General features: G+C 38.4%; 1 protein-coding gene across 2 annotated transcripts in view; it reads right to left on the minus strand.

Moving 5' to 3' along the window:
- Positions 1-18,962, minus strand: part of ENPP3 (ectonucleotide pyrophosphatase/phosphodiesterase 3) — a 74,921-nt gene that overhangs the window by 39,827 nt on the left and 16,132 nt on the right. For both annotated transcript variants that reach the window (XM_046004466.1, XM_046004465.1), the window contains exons 6-11: positions 16,295-16,392; positions 7,489-7,568; positions 4,363-4,482; positions 3,741-3,850; positions 2,608-2,673; positions 1,828-1,900 (exon numbers count right to left, since the gene is read on the minus strand). In XM_046004466.1, coding sequence (XP_045860422.1) covers positions 1,828-1,900; positions 2,608-2,673; positions 3,741-3,850; positions 4,363-4,482; positions 7,489-7,568; positions 16,295-16,392 — 547 coding nt within the window. The remainder of the gene's footprint in view (positions 1-1,827; positions 1,901-2,607; positions 2,674-3,740; positions 3,851-4,362; positions 4,483-7,488; positions 7,569-16,294; positions 16,393-18,962) is intronic.

Raw genomic sequence — 18,962 nt, forward strand, 5'->3', positions numbered from 1 at the left:
GCAGCCCCAGTCCCCACTCCACCACAGACTAGGTAGGACCTCCTCAACCATCTGTCAGGGCACCCTGATCTTTTCCTTTGCAGTACCTTTCAAAATTATACTTAAAATTTATTTGGGGACCAAACTAGAGCACTGACTAGAAGAAAAAGATATGGTACCTAATATTAAGTCAGCAGCAGGGGTCAGACAAATGCAGATTATAGTGTCCCCTCTCAAATAATTATATCAAATATGGGTAAGAATTAAAATAGAGGGGCACCTGGGTGGTTCAGTTGGTTGAGCATTTAACTCTTGATTTTGGCTCTGGTCATCATCTTAGGGTCATGAGATCAAGCCCTGTGTCAGGTTCCAAGCTCACTGGGGGATCTGCTTGAGATTATCTCTGTCCCTCTTACTCTCCCCCTCCCTTCCCCAGCTCACACGCACTTGCTTGGTCTCTCGGTCTCTCATAAAAAAAAAAAAAAAAACGAAAAGAAAGAAAAGAAGTGCTGAATATACTTCAGATAGGTACTATGCCATTCACCCTTAAAATAGCATGATTATATGTTAAATTCTGGGATATAGGGGTGCCTAGGTGGCTCAGTGGGTTAAGCCTTTGCCTTTGGCTCAGGTCATGATCCCAGGGTCCTGGAATCAAGCTCCTCATCAGGCTCTCTGCTCAACAGGGAGCCTGCTTCCCCATCTCTGCCTGCCTCTGTGCCTACTTGTGATCTCTCTCTCTCAAATAAATAAATAAAAATCTTAAAAAAAATTCTGAGATTTAGTCAAAAGCAGTGTTGGAATGCAAAGGACGAAAAGGTTAAAAGTGGTAGGACTTGAGCGGGACCTTGCATAAGGAATCATTTTGGTTTAATGGGAAAAAGTAAGAAGGACACTTCTGATAATCCACAAATTCAGGGTGCCAGAATAAATATGCTTGTATTCCAACAGAGGATAACTGTTACATTAAGTTTCTGTGAAGCAGGAAAATGCCATACTCATGGAGGCCTCCACAGCTTTATATTATGTCCAGGACAACAGAGGCTTCAGTGGACTTCAGAGGACAGATGACTATTTTTTTAAGTAATACTTAAGGCTTATATTCCTGTAGTAAAAATGTAACATAATGGTTTAGATAATGACAAAACTAGTATTTAAACATTGACTTCAGGGCTCCTGGGTGGCTCAGTTTGTTAAGCAACTGCCTTTAGCTAAGGTCATGATCCTGGAGTCCCAGGATCAAGTCCTGCATTGAGTCCCACATCGAACTCCCTGCAGGGAGTCTGCTTCTCCCTCTGACTCTCCTCACTCTCATGCTCTCTCTCTCTCACTCTCTCTCAAATAAATAAATAAAAACCTTAAAAAAAAAAAAAAGGCAACTTCAATAATAAGGCCCAGGAGGAGAGGAAGAACTCTGCCTGAGGCACTAGCATATTAAGTCTGATTATAAGGATCTTATGAATGGAAAAAAGGAGATGAATAGACAGCTGGGTAGTCCACCATGGACTTGCAGGTGACTTAGCTTGAAATGAGCGGCATTACCATGTGGAACTGGTAGGCAGTATCTAGCCTTGCTGCTTCCACTGTATGAAGTAACAGGGCAGCATCTAAGTCCCCAGCAAATGTCTATCAAATGAATCAAGATGTAGCAAATAAAGCAGGTATCTTTTTTCCTAGACTTTTGATTTTTTTATGGTTTAATAAGGTAGACATTCATTTAGACTGCTCACTATTTTAATGTCTTGATGTTTGTATAAAATACATTTTATTTAGTGGGAATTCAAGAATATTTTACATTGTGGGTTAGGGCTAGATCATTTTACATTTTGTTCAGTCAAACGAACTTACTTCGCCACTGACTGGCCCACTGTTATGTCCTGCAGAATCAGGCTCTTCCACATAGATGGTATAAAAAGCAGGCCTAGGGATAAAAGGGAAACAGAGAAAGACATTATCAGCTTGGAATAAACTTGCAGGTTGGATTTAGGAATTGTATGGTTTAGAACTTGGTGGCAGTTTCCTTCTCTTCCTCTGGCCTCCTTCTCTTGGTCCAAGCCCAGTGGTTCCCCTTGGCCCCAGCAAGGAAGTTCTTCTAACAGGAAGTCCGTGAGACCTTCCTGGGTGTGAGTGGGGCTCTGACTCGTTTAGGAAAATCTGCCTTGCTCTTGCTGCTGAGTCCTCTCTCTCTGTGCCCAGGCCTTTATATTTCCCACACTCTGACTTCAGCCCACTCTTTGTTCCGCCATTCCCCTTCTTTCTTAAATGTCTGGTTTCTGCTGACTTGCTGCTTCTTGCAGGATGCTCTGACTCCAAGCCTTTGCTGGGGCCTTGCTCTGGCACCTTGGGCTCCCTGAGTCTGTCCTCATAACAAAGGTTCCGATTTGCTCTCCATTCTTTCTCCAGGCTGTATCTGGTTCTGTGATACTTGCCTCTACTCTCTGTTACTGGCTCTATCTCTATTGCCCCATAATGCCCATCACATTCTCAAGAGCAAATAATTCTTGAAAATTTCTTAAAAAAAAAATCCAAGTTTCTTTTAGAAATGGTCATTTGCCGTAAAGGAATAATTTCATATTATACCGACGAATATCCCAATAGGACAGTAACTTCTCTGATACTAGATTATACCTTTCAGCTTTGGGCAGGTCCAGCCATTTTAACAAGGTAAAGATCCTTTCTTCATATGGGATACTTCTGAAGAGGAAAAAATAATTTTCAAAAATTAATCAAATTAGAAGTAATTCCATTATATTCCTATGCAGGAAGACAGGTTGCTATTTTTAGATATCCATTTTGTGTTCATATGTGGTCAGAATACTGAAAGGGGACTCAGTATTACTCACATTTATGTTATATTGAGCATCTACCGTCACACACTATTAGTTCAATTTAAACAAAATTTATTAGTGGGTAAACCAAAGATGCTTTCCTTTCTAGAGATGACATTCTAGTGAAGACAACAATAAACCATAGATCTGATACACAAATAAATTATATAGTGTATCACAAGGTGACAAATGTTATGTAGAAAAGAAAAAGTAAGGACACTACAAAACTGGGGGGGGATGGTTTGGAGTTTGAAATCTTTGTTTGATCAGACCAAGACAATACTGGGAAAGTAATTTTTGTGCAACAGCCTGAAAGCGGTGAGGGAACAGGCTGTACAGATACATGGAGTGAGTTATCTCAGGCAGAGGGAACAATCAGCACAAAGGCCCTAAGTAGAGCAAACCAGGTGTGTCAAGGCCCACCCAGGAGGTCAGAACCTGGTAGTGGGAGAGGAAGTCTGAGACACAGGGGGTTGGTTAGGGCCATACCAATAGGGCCCTGCGGGTTTCTATTACGAATGGTACAGGGGGCCATGGAAGTTTTTGGTGCAAAGAAGTGTCCTAAGTGGACATGTGTTTTTTAAGTTACCATGCTGGTTGGTGGATTAAGAGTAGATGATAGGAGACAAAAATAGAAGCAGGGAAATGTGTAAAGAGGCAAGTGCAGTAATATAGGCAAAAAGACAATGGTAGCTCCAACCACAGCAGTAATGCTGGAAATAATAGAAAGTTCTCAGACTGCATATATTTTGAATTATAGCCACAAGCATTTACTGACAGACCAGATGAGGGTTGTAAGAGAGAGAAATCAATGATGACTTCAAGATTTTTGACCCAAACAACTGGAAAAATAGAATTACTATCAAGCTTAAGACCAAAAATGTCCCAATCATGGCTGCGTAGGTGGGATCATCTCTGCAAAAACTTCACTACCTGTTGTAAATCTTATATATGGAAGGAAAGGACCCATTGACATCCACGTCTGATCCAGGCCAAAAGAAGCTACCAGCTTTTAAACCTTGATACATTGCTGTCAGCCAGATCTATAAGAAGAAAAAATTTAAGATAAGTGAAGAGAATAATTAGTGTAGAACTGGTAGGAATGGTGCCATTTTTTGAAATTAAACAGTATTGACAGTTGCAAAATTTAATTACCAGGGATCTACCTCAAAAATCAAAAACATATTAAGGCAGTAAGAAAGATCTTTTTTTTTCCCCCAAACTGGTAAAATTGTACAGTTCTTCCTTCCCTTTTAAAGGATCTTAAAACAGAATCAGGGAAATCCTTTGAGAAGTTTCTACACTGATATGTAGAATCTTCATGATTCAATGAATCTTGGATTCATTGATATGAATCCAAGTTTCAAAAGAAGGCAAGTTAAGTGAGCAATCATACATATTTAGAAGATTTCAATTATCAGTGATGAAACACATTCCCACCACCCTCTGCCCTTAGAAATTAGAAAGATAATGCAAAAGTGGAGAGGGATGTGTGGTCCACTGTCACACTGAAGAACGGAGACTATTTTGGAGTCACATGTAGAATGCTACATACTGGCTGTCCTTGCCACCAAGCGGGATTATTTTTCTCCTTTGATGAAAGTGAAAAATTCAAGTTGAGGTTTACATCGTACATGTTATTGTCAATGATGCCATGGGATTCTGGATATAATCCCTAAAATGATAATTTCAAAAACGATTTAGAATAAAATGATGTATCAATAAAACAGTTAAATTGAAACAGCATAAGATCTATAACTCAGGTCTTGGAAAGGTGTTATATACCTTTCAAAATAAAACCCCTGGGTCTGAACCCAAATACCAAATATATGTGTGTGTGTGTGTGTGTGTGTGTGTGTGTGTACATACATAGGTATTGGTGTTAGGGTAGGTATAGGTGTAGGTTTAAGTATAGGTATTTACACACATGTGTAGCTATTCTGGCTCTACCATAGTCTAGAGCAGAAAATGAATGACATTAGGCAGATGGCTTGTGCTGATGATGTTAATACAACTCTTATGTGATTAATTACTGTAATTAAAGTTTCCTGCATTATAATAATGATCAGCCACTGGTTATATTGGCAAAAATAGCAAGAACTATACTACCTGGAAGATTTTAAGTATCAAATATCTTGGGTAAAGGGGTTAAATGTGTTACCAGCACTTTAGAATGGACCCTGCCTAGTCTCTAACCATCTTCCTTTCCACCCATCAATCAATCCAATAATTCTTACAATACGATCACACATCTTCTTTTATGTTACACATTTCACTGAATGCCTATGATAGCTCGTGCATTTATAACCACTTTTAGGTAGATTAATTTAGAGTTATTCCTTCAGAACATAGAATACATATATACAGTAAGTTATTAGCACTTACGTATAACCCCTTATTTATATATACATGTTATATGTGTGTTATATATATATAATGTATGTATATTTATGTATGTGTCCATAGGTACATTCAATCCTTTTTTTATTGAAGCACAGTTGACATACTATGTTATAGCAGTTTCAGGTGTACAACCTAGTGATCTGACAATTCTATACATTACACTATGTCTACCACGGTAACTGTAGTTCCCATCTGTCACCATACATTATGATCTTATTGTTCACCATACTCTTCATGCTGTACTCTTCATCCCTGTGACTTATAACTGGAAGTTTATATCTCTAAATCCCCCTCACTTATTTTATTAATCCCCCCAACTCCCTCCCCTCTGGCAACCACCACTTTGTACTCTGTATTTCTGATCTTGTTTCTGTTATTTTGGCTTTTGCTTGTTAGTTGTTCATCTGTTTTGATTTTTAGACTCCACGTATAAGTAAAATCATAGCGTATTTGTCTTTCTCTGTCAGACTTATTTCACTTAGCATAATACCCTCTAGGTTTATCCACTTTGTCACAAATGGCAAAATATCATTCTTTTTTATAGATGAGTAATAGTCCCTATATACCATATACGGTGCAATATTACTCACCCACCAAAAAAAGAAACCTTGCCATTGGCAAAAGACACTTAAATACTTCTGTAACTTGGCTACTGTTCTAAGTAATACTGCAACAAACATAGGAGTGTATGTCTTTTCACTTTAGTGTTTTTATTTTCTTTCTTTCTTTCTTTCAAGATCACATGGTATTTCTATTTTTAATTGTTTGCAAAAACTCTGTATCCTTTCCCACAGTGACTGCACCTAATTTACATTCCTACCAACAGGGAATGAAGTTTCCTTGTCCTCCACACCCTCGCTGACATTTGTTATTTCTTGTCTTTTTGATACTAGCCGTCCTGGCAGTCATAAGGTGGTATCTCATTGTGGTTTTTATTGCGTTTCCTTGTTGTCTCTGGTAATTACGTTCTATAAAGTTGCTGCAAACACTGAATTAGTGAATACTAAACCACTACCCTTAGAGAAAATACAGGGATAGTTACCTGCAAGCTTCTAGTCATAAGACTTTTGTCCGCTGATCAATGCATAATATTGTTTTTGTCTGTTTTTGTTTAAAGATACCTTATGTACCCTAGGTTATTGTTTCGCTACAACTCAGGCCTGATGAAACTTATCTAACACACATGTATCTTCTCTCTGAGGCACATCACAGCCATTTTGCTTTTAGGAACACCAGACAGTGCTTCAGCACTACGCTAGAGGGCTATTTCAAGCAGCAATTTAAAAATCAACAAAAAGCGCAAACATGTAAAAACTATGACACTGAACAGGCAGTAGACAGTGGAAACAACACTAGTTTACTGTATGAGAGCTACCCTGTGAAAGACAGAGTGTCGCCTTGGTAGACCTCAGGGGGGAGTATGTGAGCTAAGAAACTTGAATATTTAGGAAACTCTGCAAGTATATGTATGTATACATGCACACATGTGTATACATGTTTGTGTATATATATGTGTATACATACACAAACAAGCATACGTGCATAAATTACATATTATATAAGAGTTAAAATTTAAATATTATAGTTACTGTTCCATAGCAATAAAAGTATAAATGCAAAGCAATGAATACAAGTAATAAAGTAATAAAGATACAAATATCTTTGTGTCTGCAAAGTAATACAAACACAATATCCTTTGGCCTTTGGTAATAAAGGTTGAGGTGAAAGATTCCTTAAGATGTATTCTAGATCTATAAAAGTTATATAATTTTCTTATGAGTTCATTTTGATCATTTCTCTTATTTCTTATCATACCTGAGAACTCACTTGCTTCACCTGCTTTATCTAGAGATCTAGCCAGCATGAATTTATTTGAAACAGAAGGCTCTGTCAAGTTAAATACAAAGAAAAGATTAGGAAAACAAGAAATTTCCTACATCAAAGTGGCTGTCCCCACACATAGCCTACATTTCCCAGCGGACCTTCAGATAAATGGAGGCAAATCCAAAGATCAAAAGGAGAACGGTATTTCTCACCTCTGAGAAGCTATCCTAGCCTGTCACACAGGTTAATAGCCTATTGCTGGAACATTCAGTAATACTTCACACCTCAGAGCACTGGACTGGCCTTGCAGTGAGATGCTACCTCCTAGCCTGAATGAAGCCATGAACTTGTGCAACATGTAGCATGGGGATCAGCCACTTCCTACCTCAGTGTGTCTGTGGTGACCATTGCCTGTCTATGGGCTGTCTGACTTGTCACTGGGCCAAGCACTTACCGTGACAATCGTGTAATGATTTGGGAAGGTTTTGGTTGGATAGACAGCTCTCATGTATTTTGAATGAATTCCACATGTTTCTGCAACAAAGCACAAGAAATTAAGAAGCTGCAGTGCTCACAAAACCCTACTTATAGTAGCTGTGGTGGCAGCTCTTCTCCGGACCCAGGAAGCCCACAGCCCCAAAGGTGAGGACCTGGGCGGCTTGGTGGGAGGCAGAGGGGATCTTGGCTCCCATCAACAGTGGGGACCCCCACCACCACCATATTGGACTGACTCTAACTCAAAGAAACCCCAGAGCTACCAGCTGGCTTGAGGGAAGGGATCCATCGTATTGTTCAGAAGCACCACCTCCCTCCCCTAAATCAGGCTGAGAGGGAACCACCCAGCTCTTACCTCTGCCTGGTTGTTTTTCTTTCCCACCCCAGGTTATTTTTTGTCTACCCTCTAGCCCCTACCTCTGAAGCCATTTTATAAACTATCATGTGCCACCCAAGCCTCCAGTAAAAACAAAAACAGGCTTTCCCCATGGGGTGGGGGGTAGAATTATTTTTTCCTCAGAAGGTTATTTTTATTATAACAACTTAAACATAAAATTTTCCAGAGAAATAAAAAACTAAGAGTAGATTAAAGATGGAAAGAAGTCGAATTCTGACGTCTACAATTCCTCTATCCCAAGGACTGTCAGTTTTTAGTAGAGAAGTGAGCCAAATCAAGGGTCTACATTTTTCTGTAAAGACCTGATAATAAGTATGTTGGGCTTTGCAAATCCATATGATCTGTTGAGGCCCAAAAGCATCCACAGGCACTACGTGAACAAATGAGCATGGCTGTCCTCCAATAAATATTAAAGGATGTTGAAATTTGAATTTCACATAATTTGTACCTGTCACAAAGTATTCTCTCCTTTTCCCCCCAACCATTTAAGAATGTAAAACAATTCTTAGGGGCGCCTGGGTGGCTCAGTGGGTTAAAGCCTCTGCCTTCGGCTCAGGTCATGATCTCAGGGTCCTGGGATCGAGCCCCACATCGGGCTCTCTGCTCAGCGCGGAGCCTGCTTTCTTCTCTTTCTCTCTGCCTGCCTCTCTGCTTACTTGAGATCTCTGTCTGTCAAATAAATAAATAAAATCTTAAAAAAAAAAAAACAATTCTTATCATTTAACAGACCACACAGAAACAGAGTGGGCCACATTTTGACCGTGGGCCATAGCTTGCTGACCCCTCAGCTAAGCGTACCCTAAATCATATACTACCACCAGCTTTGTTTTTACTGCTCCCCTCCTTCTGAACCAGATCATTAGGATGAGAATTTCTAGATCACATTTGCATCTCAGCTGATGGTTCTTAAATGACAATATCCAATATGACAAAAGTCAACACAACTATCTAGGCAACTGAGAAGGATTTGACTTGTACCAAGAGCATAAGCCCATATCATGTAGTAACATTTACCAAATGAGCTAACTTTACTACTCATTATTTTTACCACGGTTTCCATTGGATCACTACAATTTCCTGTGATCTGTTTCCCACAAAGCATGGCATCAATTTTGCTTTCAAATGTTCTATTGTTTTTTGGTCTGTGCAATGACCCTGCTGAAGGAGGTCAGAACCATTACAACATTGCTGTTCCCTCTACAACAGTGACTTGTGAGAAATTTCCCATACCCAAATCCTGTCAGCTCAAATTCTACAAGAAAGCTTCACCATTATTGATTCTATATAGGTGAAAAAATAAAGCAAAAATGATTACTGTAAAGCAAGTAACAAACTTAGCAGCTGGAAATAATGAATGTTTGCTCAAATAGCCTTGGAGCTGGTCCAATATGCAGTGTTCCCAATATGGAAATTTCATATTGGGATGACCTCCTTCAGAACCTCCTTGGGCTATGTATCAAGTTTACTAAGTAGGACTCTGGTAGGAATGGAAGGGTAAATGGAAGGTGAAGAAAAGGGAGCTCAATCAATCAATCAATCAATCTACATTTGTGGTTAGCATCCCAGGTGGTTCTGGTGTACCTGAAGTTTGAGGTCTGCCTTGCAATTTGATTCTTAAGTTTAATTAAAGATTAAAATAACCTTTTTCTTCTTTTTTTAGTCAATACTACCAACAAATAAATCTCGACCTCAGAGAAAGGTACATGTATTATTGTTAGGAAGTCATATGATAAGAAAATAAAATGAGACCCAATTGATTATACAATGAAAAGAATTTAAGTAGGGGGAAAAACATACAAAATAAACAGAAATACTAAGTCAGTTTCTGTTTTTATTTCCTTCAAACATGGGTAATGTAATTAAACCCTTACACGCCTAAAGGCATGGAGTATCAAATAAAATATAAACTAAGCTACTGGTGATGGAAGGACATGACACCTCCCTCTTGAGAATGTTCCAAATAGGCCACACCTGCTGACTATCCATGACTCAGACTACCATTTGGATCACTGGACTTTGAACCAGAGCTGTTGTAGAACAGCTCACAGAAAGTAAAATCTTCTACAACTGTTTCTTCTAGAACTTAACAATCTAAATTAAATCTAAAGAATAATTCTGGAAGGGCACACAATAAACCAATAATAATCGCTTCTTCAGAGATAAGCTAGAAATCAGGAAAGAGTTTTATTGTTTGTTGGCTGGTTGTTGTTTTTCTATTATATACACATTTTTCCCTACCATATACATTTTAATATTGTTTTTAAAAGTTTATCATTTGTATAATTTGTTCCTTAAAAAAATTTTTTTAAAGGGATGTACCAACCAAACAAAAATCTGAAAATATAAATGGAATAAGCACACTCCCCCAGTAACTATAAACTATAAGGAACAGAAAACTAAACGGATGAGTAGGGGAACAGCTGACAGATGTAGCAAAAGCAGTACTAGGATGGGAGTGTATAGCAACAAACATCTACGTTAAAAAAGAACTTTTTTTAAAAGATTATTTATTTATTTATTTGACAGACAGAGATCACAAGTAGGCAGAGAGAGAGAGAGAGAGGAGAAAGCAGGCCTCCTGCCAAGCAGAGAGCCCATGCAGGGCTTGATGCAAGAACCCTGGGATCATGACCTGAGCTGAAGGCAGAGGCTTTAACCCACTGAGCCACCCAGGTGCCCCAAAAAAAGAACTTTTAAATATCTACCCCAAGGGATTAGGAAAGGAACAAAAGGAACCCAAAGTTAGCAGACGGAAGGAGACCATAAAGATTACAGCAGACATAAATAAAATAAAGAATAGAAAAATAATTTTAAAAATTACAAAAACTAAACTTGGTTTTTCGAAAAGATAAAATTAATAAACCTTTAGCTAGACTACACCTTTCAAAAGAGAAAAGCCTAAGATTAGAAGACTTCACTGCTGAATTCCATCAAACATTTAAAGAAGAATTAATTTCAATCATTCTTAAACTCTTCCAAAACATTTAAAAAAAAAAACACCCAAACTCATTTTACGAGGACAGTATTACCCTGATTCAAAGCCAGACAAAGACGCCACAGGAAAGGAAACTACAGGAAAATATGCCTGACGAACATAGATGCAAAAATCTTAATGTGATATACCACATTAATATAATACAGCATAAAAATCACATGATCAGGGGCGCCTGGGTGGCTCAGTGGGTTAAGCCTCTGCCTTCAGCTCGGGTCATGATCTCAGGGTCCTGGGATCGAGCCCCGTATCGGGCTCTCTGCTTGGCAGGGAGCCTGGTTCCTCCCCTCTCTGGCTGCTGCTCTGCCTACTTGTAATCTCTCTCTCTCTCTCTCTCAATCTGTAAAAAAGAAAAAAAAATTTAAAAAAAAATCACATGATCATATCTCAACAGATGCAGAAAGGCATGTGATAAAATTCAATACCCGTTCATGATAAAAACTCTCAATAAACTAGAAATGGAGGGATATTACTTCACCATAATAAAGGCCATCTCTGGAAGGCCCACAGCTAACATCATACTCCACAATGAAAAACCAAGCTTTTCCAGTAAGATACTGGAGCCTTTCATACACCACAAACAATAACTCAAAATGAGCTAAAGACTCAAATATAAGGCCTGAAACTGTTAAATTCTTAGGACAAAAGAGGAGGAAAGATTCATGACATTGTTTTAGTAATGATTTCATGAATATGATACCAAGAGCACAAACAACAAAAGCAAAAATAAGACTAGCAGGACTATATCAAACTAAAAAGCTTTTGTGCAATAGAGGAAACCATCAACAGAAACAACATATGGAATGGAAGAAAATATTTACAAATCGTGTATCTGATAAGGAATTGTTTCCTAAAATATATAATGAATTCTTACAAGTCTAGAAAAAAAAAATAACCCACTTAAAAATGCACTAAGGATTTGAATAAACATTTCTCTGAAGAACACCTATAAATGACCAATACATATAGGAAAAGATGATCAGGGATGCCTGGGTGGCTCAGTTGGTTAAGCATCTGCCTTCAGCTCAGGCCATGATCCTAGGGTCCTGGATGGAGTCCTGCACTGGGCTCCTTGCTCAGCAGGGAGCCTGCTTCTCCCTCTGCCTGCCGCTCCCCCTGCTTGTGTGCACTCTTTTTCTTTGACAAATAAATAAGGAAAATCTTTTTTAAAAAAGAGGGACAATGTCACTGAACATCATGAAAATGCAAAATGCAAATCAAAACCACAATGAGTTATCACTGCACACCTGTTAGGATGGCTATTATCAGAAACACAAAAGACGAGTGTTGGCAAGGGCATGGAGAAGTTGCAACTTTTTTAACTTTTATTTTATTTATGTTATGTCACCATAGAGTACATCATTAGTTTTTGATGCAGTGTTCCATGATTCATTGTTTGTGTATAATACCCAGTGCTCCATGCAAACATGCCCTCCTTAATACCTGTCACTGTGCTAACCCATCCTCCTACCCTCTCTCCTCTAAAACCCTCAGTCTGTTTCCCAGAGTTCATAGTCTGTCATGGTTCAGGTCCCCCTCCGATTTGTCCCCTTCATTTTTCCCTTCCTTCTAATGTCTTCATGCCATTTCTCATGTTCCACAAATAGGTAAAACCATGTAATAATTGACTTTCTCTGCTTAACTTATTTCACTTAGCATAATCTCCTCCAGTCCCATGCATGCTGATGCAAAAGCTGGGTATTCATCCTTTCTGACGGCTGAGTCATATATGGACAACATCTTCTTTATCCATTCCTTTGTTGAAGGGCATCTCTGATCTTTCCACACTTTGGCTATTGTGGGCATTGCTGCTATCAACATTGGGGTGCATATGGCCCTTCTTTTCACTGCATCTGTATCTTTGGGGTAAATAGCCTAAAAATGCAATTGCTGGGTCATAGGGTAGCTCTATTTTTAATTTTTTGAGGAATCTCCACACTGTTTTCTGAAGTAGCCGCACCAACTTGCAGTGTAGGAAGTTTCCCCTTTCTCCATATCCTCTCCAACATTTTCTTCTTGCCTTGTCAATTTTTGCCTTTCTAACTCGTGTAAAGTGGTATCTCAATGTAGTTTTGATTTGAAATTCCCTGGTGGTTAGAGATGATGAACATTTTTTCATGTGTCTGTTAGACATTTGTATGTCTTCTTTGGAGAAGTGTCTGTTCATATCTTCTGCCCAATTTTTGACTTGTTATTTGTTTTTTGGGTGTTAAGTTCGAGAAGTTCTTTATAGAACTTGGATATCAGCCCTTTGTCTGTAGTGTCATTTGCAGATATCTTCACCCATTCTGTGGGTTGCCTGTTTGTTTTGTTGACTGTTTCCTTTGCTGTGCAGAAGTTTTTTTATTTTGATGAAGTCCCAAAAGTTCACTTTTGCTTTTGTTTCCTTTGCCTTTGGAGATGTGTTTTGAAAGAAGTTGCTGTGGCCGATGTCAAAGAGGCTACTGCCTATGTTCTCTAGGATTTTTTTTTTTAATTTTATTTATTTATTTGACAGACAGAGATCACAAGTAGATAGAGAGGCAGGCAGAGAGAGAGAGAGGGAAGCAGGCTCCCTGCTGAGCAGAGAGCCCGATGCGGGACTCGATCCCAGGACCCTGAGATCATGACCTGAGCCAAAGGTAGCGGCTTAACCCACTGAGCCACCGAGGCGCCCTGTTCTCTAGGATTTTGATGGATTCCTGTCTCACATTGAGGTCTTTCATCCATTTAGAGTTTATCTTTGTGTATGATGTAAGCAAATGATCAAGTTCAACCTCTGTATGCTGATGATGAGACTACAAAATAATACAGCCACTGTAGAAAACAGTATGAAGGTTTCTCAGATCATCAAAAATACAACTACACTATGATCCAGCAATCCTACTTCCAGATGTTTATCCAAAAGAATTGAGATCGAGATCTTGAAGAGCTATTAATACTCTCATGTTCAACATAATAGCATTCACTATAGCCAAGATGTAGAAACAATCCAAATATTCATTGACAGATAAACGCACTTTTAAGTGTAATATATAATAATGTATTTCAGCCTTAAAAAAAGAAGGAAATTCTACAAAGTACAACCATATGGATGAACCTTGAGGATATTAAAAAAAGACAAATATACATGATTCCACTTACATGAGACATCTAAAAGATTCAAACTCATAGAAGCAAAGAATAGAATGGTGGTTGCTAGGGTCTGTAGGGAGGAGAAAGTGGAGAGTTGCTAATCAATGGGTATAAAATTTCATTTACATGAGATGAATTCTAGAGATCTGCTGTAAAACATTGGGCCTATAGATAACAATATTGCATTCTATATTTTAAAAAGTCTATTAAGTGGCTAGGTCTCATGTTAAGTGTTTTTACCAAAATAAATTTAAAAACGAAGAGGAGGAGGGGGTCAGACAGATAATGGCATCTGGAGAATTTGTTGTTGTTCATGAATTTTAAACCTGGTAACTTGGTAACTCTAATCTTCAAAACTCAGCAAATGTTGCCTGCTAAATACACCTGTTCTACTAGTCTTAGTCTATCCCCAGTTTCTCACCCAACTTTTCAGGAAACCTGACTTAAGCCAAATCACCTCTCCCTTATTTGACAGTTTCCTGTTCTTGGGTCTCACTCCTTTTTTTTCTGCTCCCACCCACACAGACAAGACAATGACCTCAGCTGCTCACTGGAGTTGAGTCTGAGTCCTTTTAACCATCACAAATTTGACTCATGGTGCTGTATGGTATTAGCTATGTCAGTTTCCATGACCACTGTCACTGTCACCCAACCCAGGGAGCTTGATGGGACACTGGAGATTGGGTACTAGAAGGTTCTTAAAGTGATGCTTGTTGTCACATACCTCACCTCAAGCCTACCATTTGCAGGAGGTACTAATCCTAAGTCTTATCACATCTACTCTCAATGAGGCCTCCTGAAAGCTAATAGCCCATTTTGCCTTGGTAGGCCCAGTTAGTGATGTCTACACATTGAAAGGATCAAAATCTTTTCTGCGTGACTTAAAAAGTACATATTAAACCTTAAAAGGGAACACTCTCTATGGCCCAACATTTCACTGGTGTCACTTCCAACTCCGAGTGAGATGAGCAAATCAAATAATTCTACTTCAAAAGGGGTTCGGCTAAATTCTCTTTGGATACAGAATTTGATATCCAGATCATCAATGAAAATGCAGATAAGGAAATAAAAAGTGTGGGAAATATTAACTTTCTGGGCCAAAGTTAACTCAGTGCTTCAATGGCAAGCACCGAATTTGGAGCCAGTGCTGTCAGAACCCCAAACTCTCGATGTTTTTGCTAAGGCTCTATCTCAGAGAGTGAGAGAAAAGCTGAAGCAACAAAGCACCTTGTGTTAGAGGGAGAAGCAGTCCAACATGGGATTTTAGAGCTGGAATAAACAGTAGAAATCATTAGCACTAACCCTCTCATTTTACAAGTGAGGATATTGAGACCCAGACAAGGGAACAGACTTACTCAGGCTCGAATAGTTATTTTTAATAATTTGTAGAAAAATAAAAAGAGACACCAGTAAAATTGTGATAAACTTTGAGGCTCTTGGAAGCAAAAGAGGGCCTGGCAGAAGGGGGACAAAAGAAAGAAGGGGTAGTGAAGCCTATAGACCCAGGAACCAACCCTCTGGCCCTAACTGTGCTCTGATATTTCTTAGCTCTGTGTCCTTAGGTACTTGATTTCTCTTTATTAATAACCTTATAACATCATATGAGGACCAACTTTCCTGAATAGAAGTGTAACATCCTGCTTAAGATGATGATAAGACCAATAATCATAACAGTAGCTTAAAATAATTCAGTGTGTACTACATTTATGTTCTCAAAGTAGTCCCAACAGGTAGGAAGTGGCCATTTTACAACTGAAGAGAATGCGCACCAGTAGGTGAGATAAGCTTACCCACGCTCTCACAGCTAATAAGCAGTAGAGCCAGTTTCCAGGCAGTTTACTTCTAGAATCATTCTACTTCTACTTCTAGAATACTTCTGGACACTGGTACGTGCTGGCTCTGTTCTGCACTCAGGCTCCTTCAGGATCCTGTCCTTGCTGGTCATGTTCGTGTTGCTAAGACCCAGGACCCAAGTCTGACAAACACCGCTTGCAAGACAGTGTATGTGAACAGATTTCCATAGGATGGAACTTACATTCAAATACAAAACAAATCACAATAAACAAAAAGATAAACGGTTACAAAAAAAGGAGGAGCCTACAAGTATGAAAATAGTTACTGTGGTGGTAAATTCCTCAGGATCTTCAGAGGAGCTGGGAGAAGCCAAATGACTAGCAAGGAAGGTCAGGAAGGAAGGTACCATCTACAAATTGGCTAACTATTGTCCTTACCCTTGTGTGCCTATGGTTGTGTTAGACTTACTCAGTTTATTAATATTAGGCATGAGGGTGTGCCATGTCTGCAAATATTCAGCTCTAAATCCATCCATGGAAAACAAAATAACTGGTGGTAGTTCAAATCTGAAAATGGAAAACAAAATATTAGTCTATTATTTTGATTGTTAAAAAAAAAATAAAGACACTTTGCTGTACTACTTATAATTCTCTAAATTAGAAAATGCTTAGAAAGTACGGTAAGAAAACAATGCTGGGTCAATTTTTTCTTTCTCTTTTTAAAAATTGTTATCTCTTGGGGCACCTGTGTGGCTCAGTTGGTTAAGTGGCGCCTTCAGTTCAGGTTGTGATCCCCAGAGTCCCAGGATTGAGCCCCACATGGGGATCCCTGCTCAACAGAAAAGTTTGCTTCTCCCTCTGACCCTTCTCCTTCTCGTGCTCTCGCACTCTCTCTCTCTCAAATAAATCTTTAAAAACAATTTAGAAATAAAAATTGTTATCTCCCTTAAGCATCAGTTCTTCCAGTATGTAAGGAACCTCTAATTAGCTGCTAGTAATGACGGCAAGTCAGTAATCCCTTAGCTTCAGTCTGTAGTATCTATTGAACCCTAAGCAGTTACTTGAACTCTCATAACACAGTCCTGACCCACTCGCCTAATATTTTGGAATCACTATAACAGAACATTAGTATCATTGCCTTACCTCAAATACATTTGGTATTTTACAGTGGTAAGTATACATGGAGCTTATTAATTGCAATTTTTCAACAGAAGTCAATATCATGTGAGCAAAACATTAATAAAACATCCCCAGAGATGGGGCTGTTAGCCTCAGACCTTTCACGGACCTGAGTTTGCTAAAGAGTCAAGAGTTATGATTACTGAATTCAAGGCTCAAACTCAAAATCTGTTGAGGTTCTAATTCCACTGTATTTTGGATATAAGTATGATATGAAATTTAGGAACTCTACAGCTTATGAGGTTATTATTCTAAAAAGTGCTACCCTTTCGATTCCCTATCTAATATCCCACTAGGTTAATATTAACATCAAAAGCATTACAATCTTTTTTTAATATCCATATTTAAGCTAAAGTGATGGAAGGTAACTCTTAGGATATAGCCAGAGGCTGTCTTTTCTTCGTTTAATATTTTTTTTTACTTTTAAAATTTTACTTGTATATAATTTATATACAGACACACACACACACACACATTTCACAGATGTATAGTTTGATAAATGTTTCCTAATTTCCTAACTGAACTCCACTGTGAACTTGATCACCCAAATCAAGAAACAGAATACCAGCACCCTAGAATCCTCTCCTCAGGCTCCTTTCCACTTAGTAGCCTCTGCAAACCACAGCCCCCACCAAGGGTGAGCAGAACCTTGACTTCAAACAAATAGATTTATATTTACATGCACATGGGATCATACAGGATGTATCCTGGCATGACTGGCTTTTTTTTTACTGAACATTATGTTTGAGATTAATTCATACGGTTACATGGAGCTGTAGATCATTCATTCTCATGGCTGTCTTATATAGTGAATGAATAATCCACAACTTAGTCATCCTACTGTTGCTGGACATTTAGGTAATTTCTACTTTGGAGCTATTATGAATAGAAGCTATAAACACCAACATTTGTGTTAAATTCCAAATACACTGCATGCAACTGATAATGTGAGGCTCATATTTCACTTTGGATGAGAATTTTAAATTTTTATATAGGGGGGATTGGGTGGTTGGGTGATGGACATTGGTGAGGGTGAGTGCTGAGTGTTACGGACCTGTCCCCCGAAACAAATAAAACATTATATGTTAATTTAAAATTTTTTTAATTAAAAACATAAATTTTTAAACAAAAACACACTTTTCCAAGAAACTTGATTGGAATTGTCCTTAAAAATTCTGATGAATATCCAATATTATTATGGAGAAAATTCTGAATGCTAATATAAACTATTTCTTTAAAGATTTATTTTAGAGAGAGATTGAAAGAGTGCAAGTGAACAGGGGGAGGGGCAGAGAGAAAGAGAAAGAAACTCAAACAGACTTCCTGGTGAGCACAGAGCCTAATGTGGGGCTCACCCACTACCCATGAGATTGTGACCTGAACTGAAATCAAGAGTCTGACACTTAACCAACTGAGCTACCTGGAAGCCTCTAATACAAACTATTAATAAGAAAAATAATTTCCATGTTTTTCAAGGTGCTGAGTAAAGCTAGAAAAATATCACCCTGGCCATATAATTCCACATTGTAAGAGAAACAGGAGAGTCTGGAGGATAGGTCTATATGGTTTCCCAGAGTATATATTTACTGTAGAGTAATTCATTTAACAAATATTTGAGTCAGACATTATACTAGGTATAGAAAATAAAAGCATGAAGGAATTACAGCCCTAACCTAGGGGATGAAATTGAGAAGTAAACAGGAGTGGTTAAGGGTTAGATTTGATTACACGATGCTACTCAACTACATAGGGGATGTCAGATTTGACCTTTGTAAGGTATGAACAGACACATGAACTTGGCCCTAAAGAATGAATAGAAATAATATAAAAGAGAATGGTACCAATGTGTTAATCAGAAAAAAAATATGCTGTGCAAAAGCCCATGTGAGAGATATGGTACACACACACAATAACATTTATGAGTCTCAAAATCACTGGATTAAGAAAAACGACACAAG

This window comes from Meles meles, chromosome 5, assembly GCF_922984935.1.
Source record: "Meles meles chromosome 5, mMelMel3.1 paternal haplotype, whole genome shotgun sequence".
Lineage (NCBI taxonomy): Eukaryota > Metazoa > Chordata > Mammalia > Carnivora > Mustelidae > Meles > Meles meles.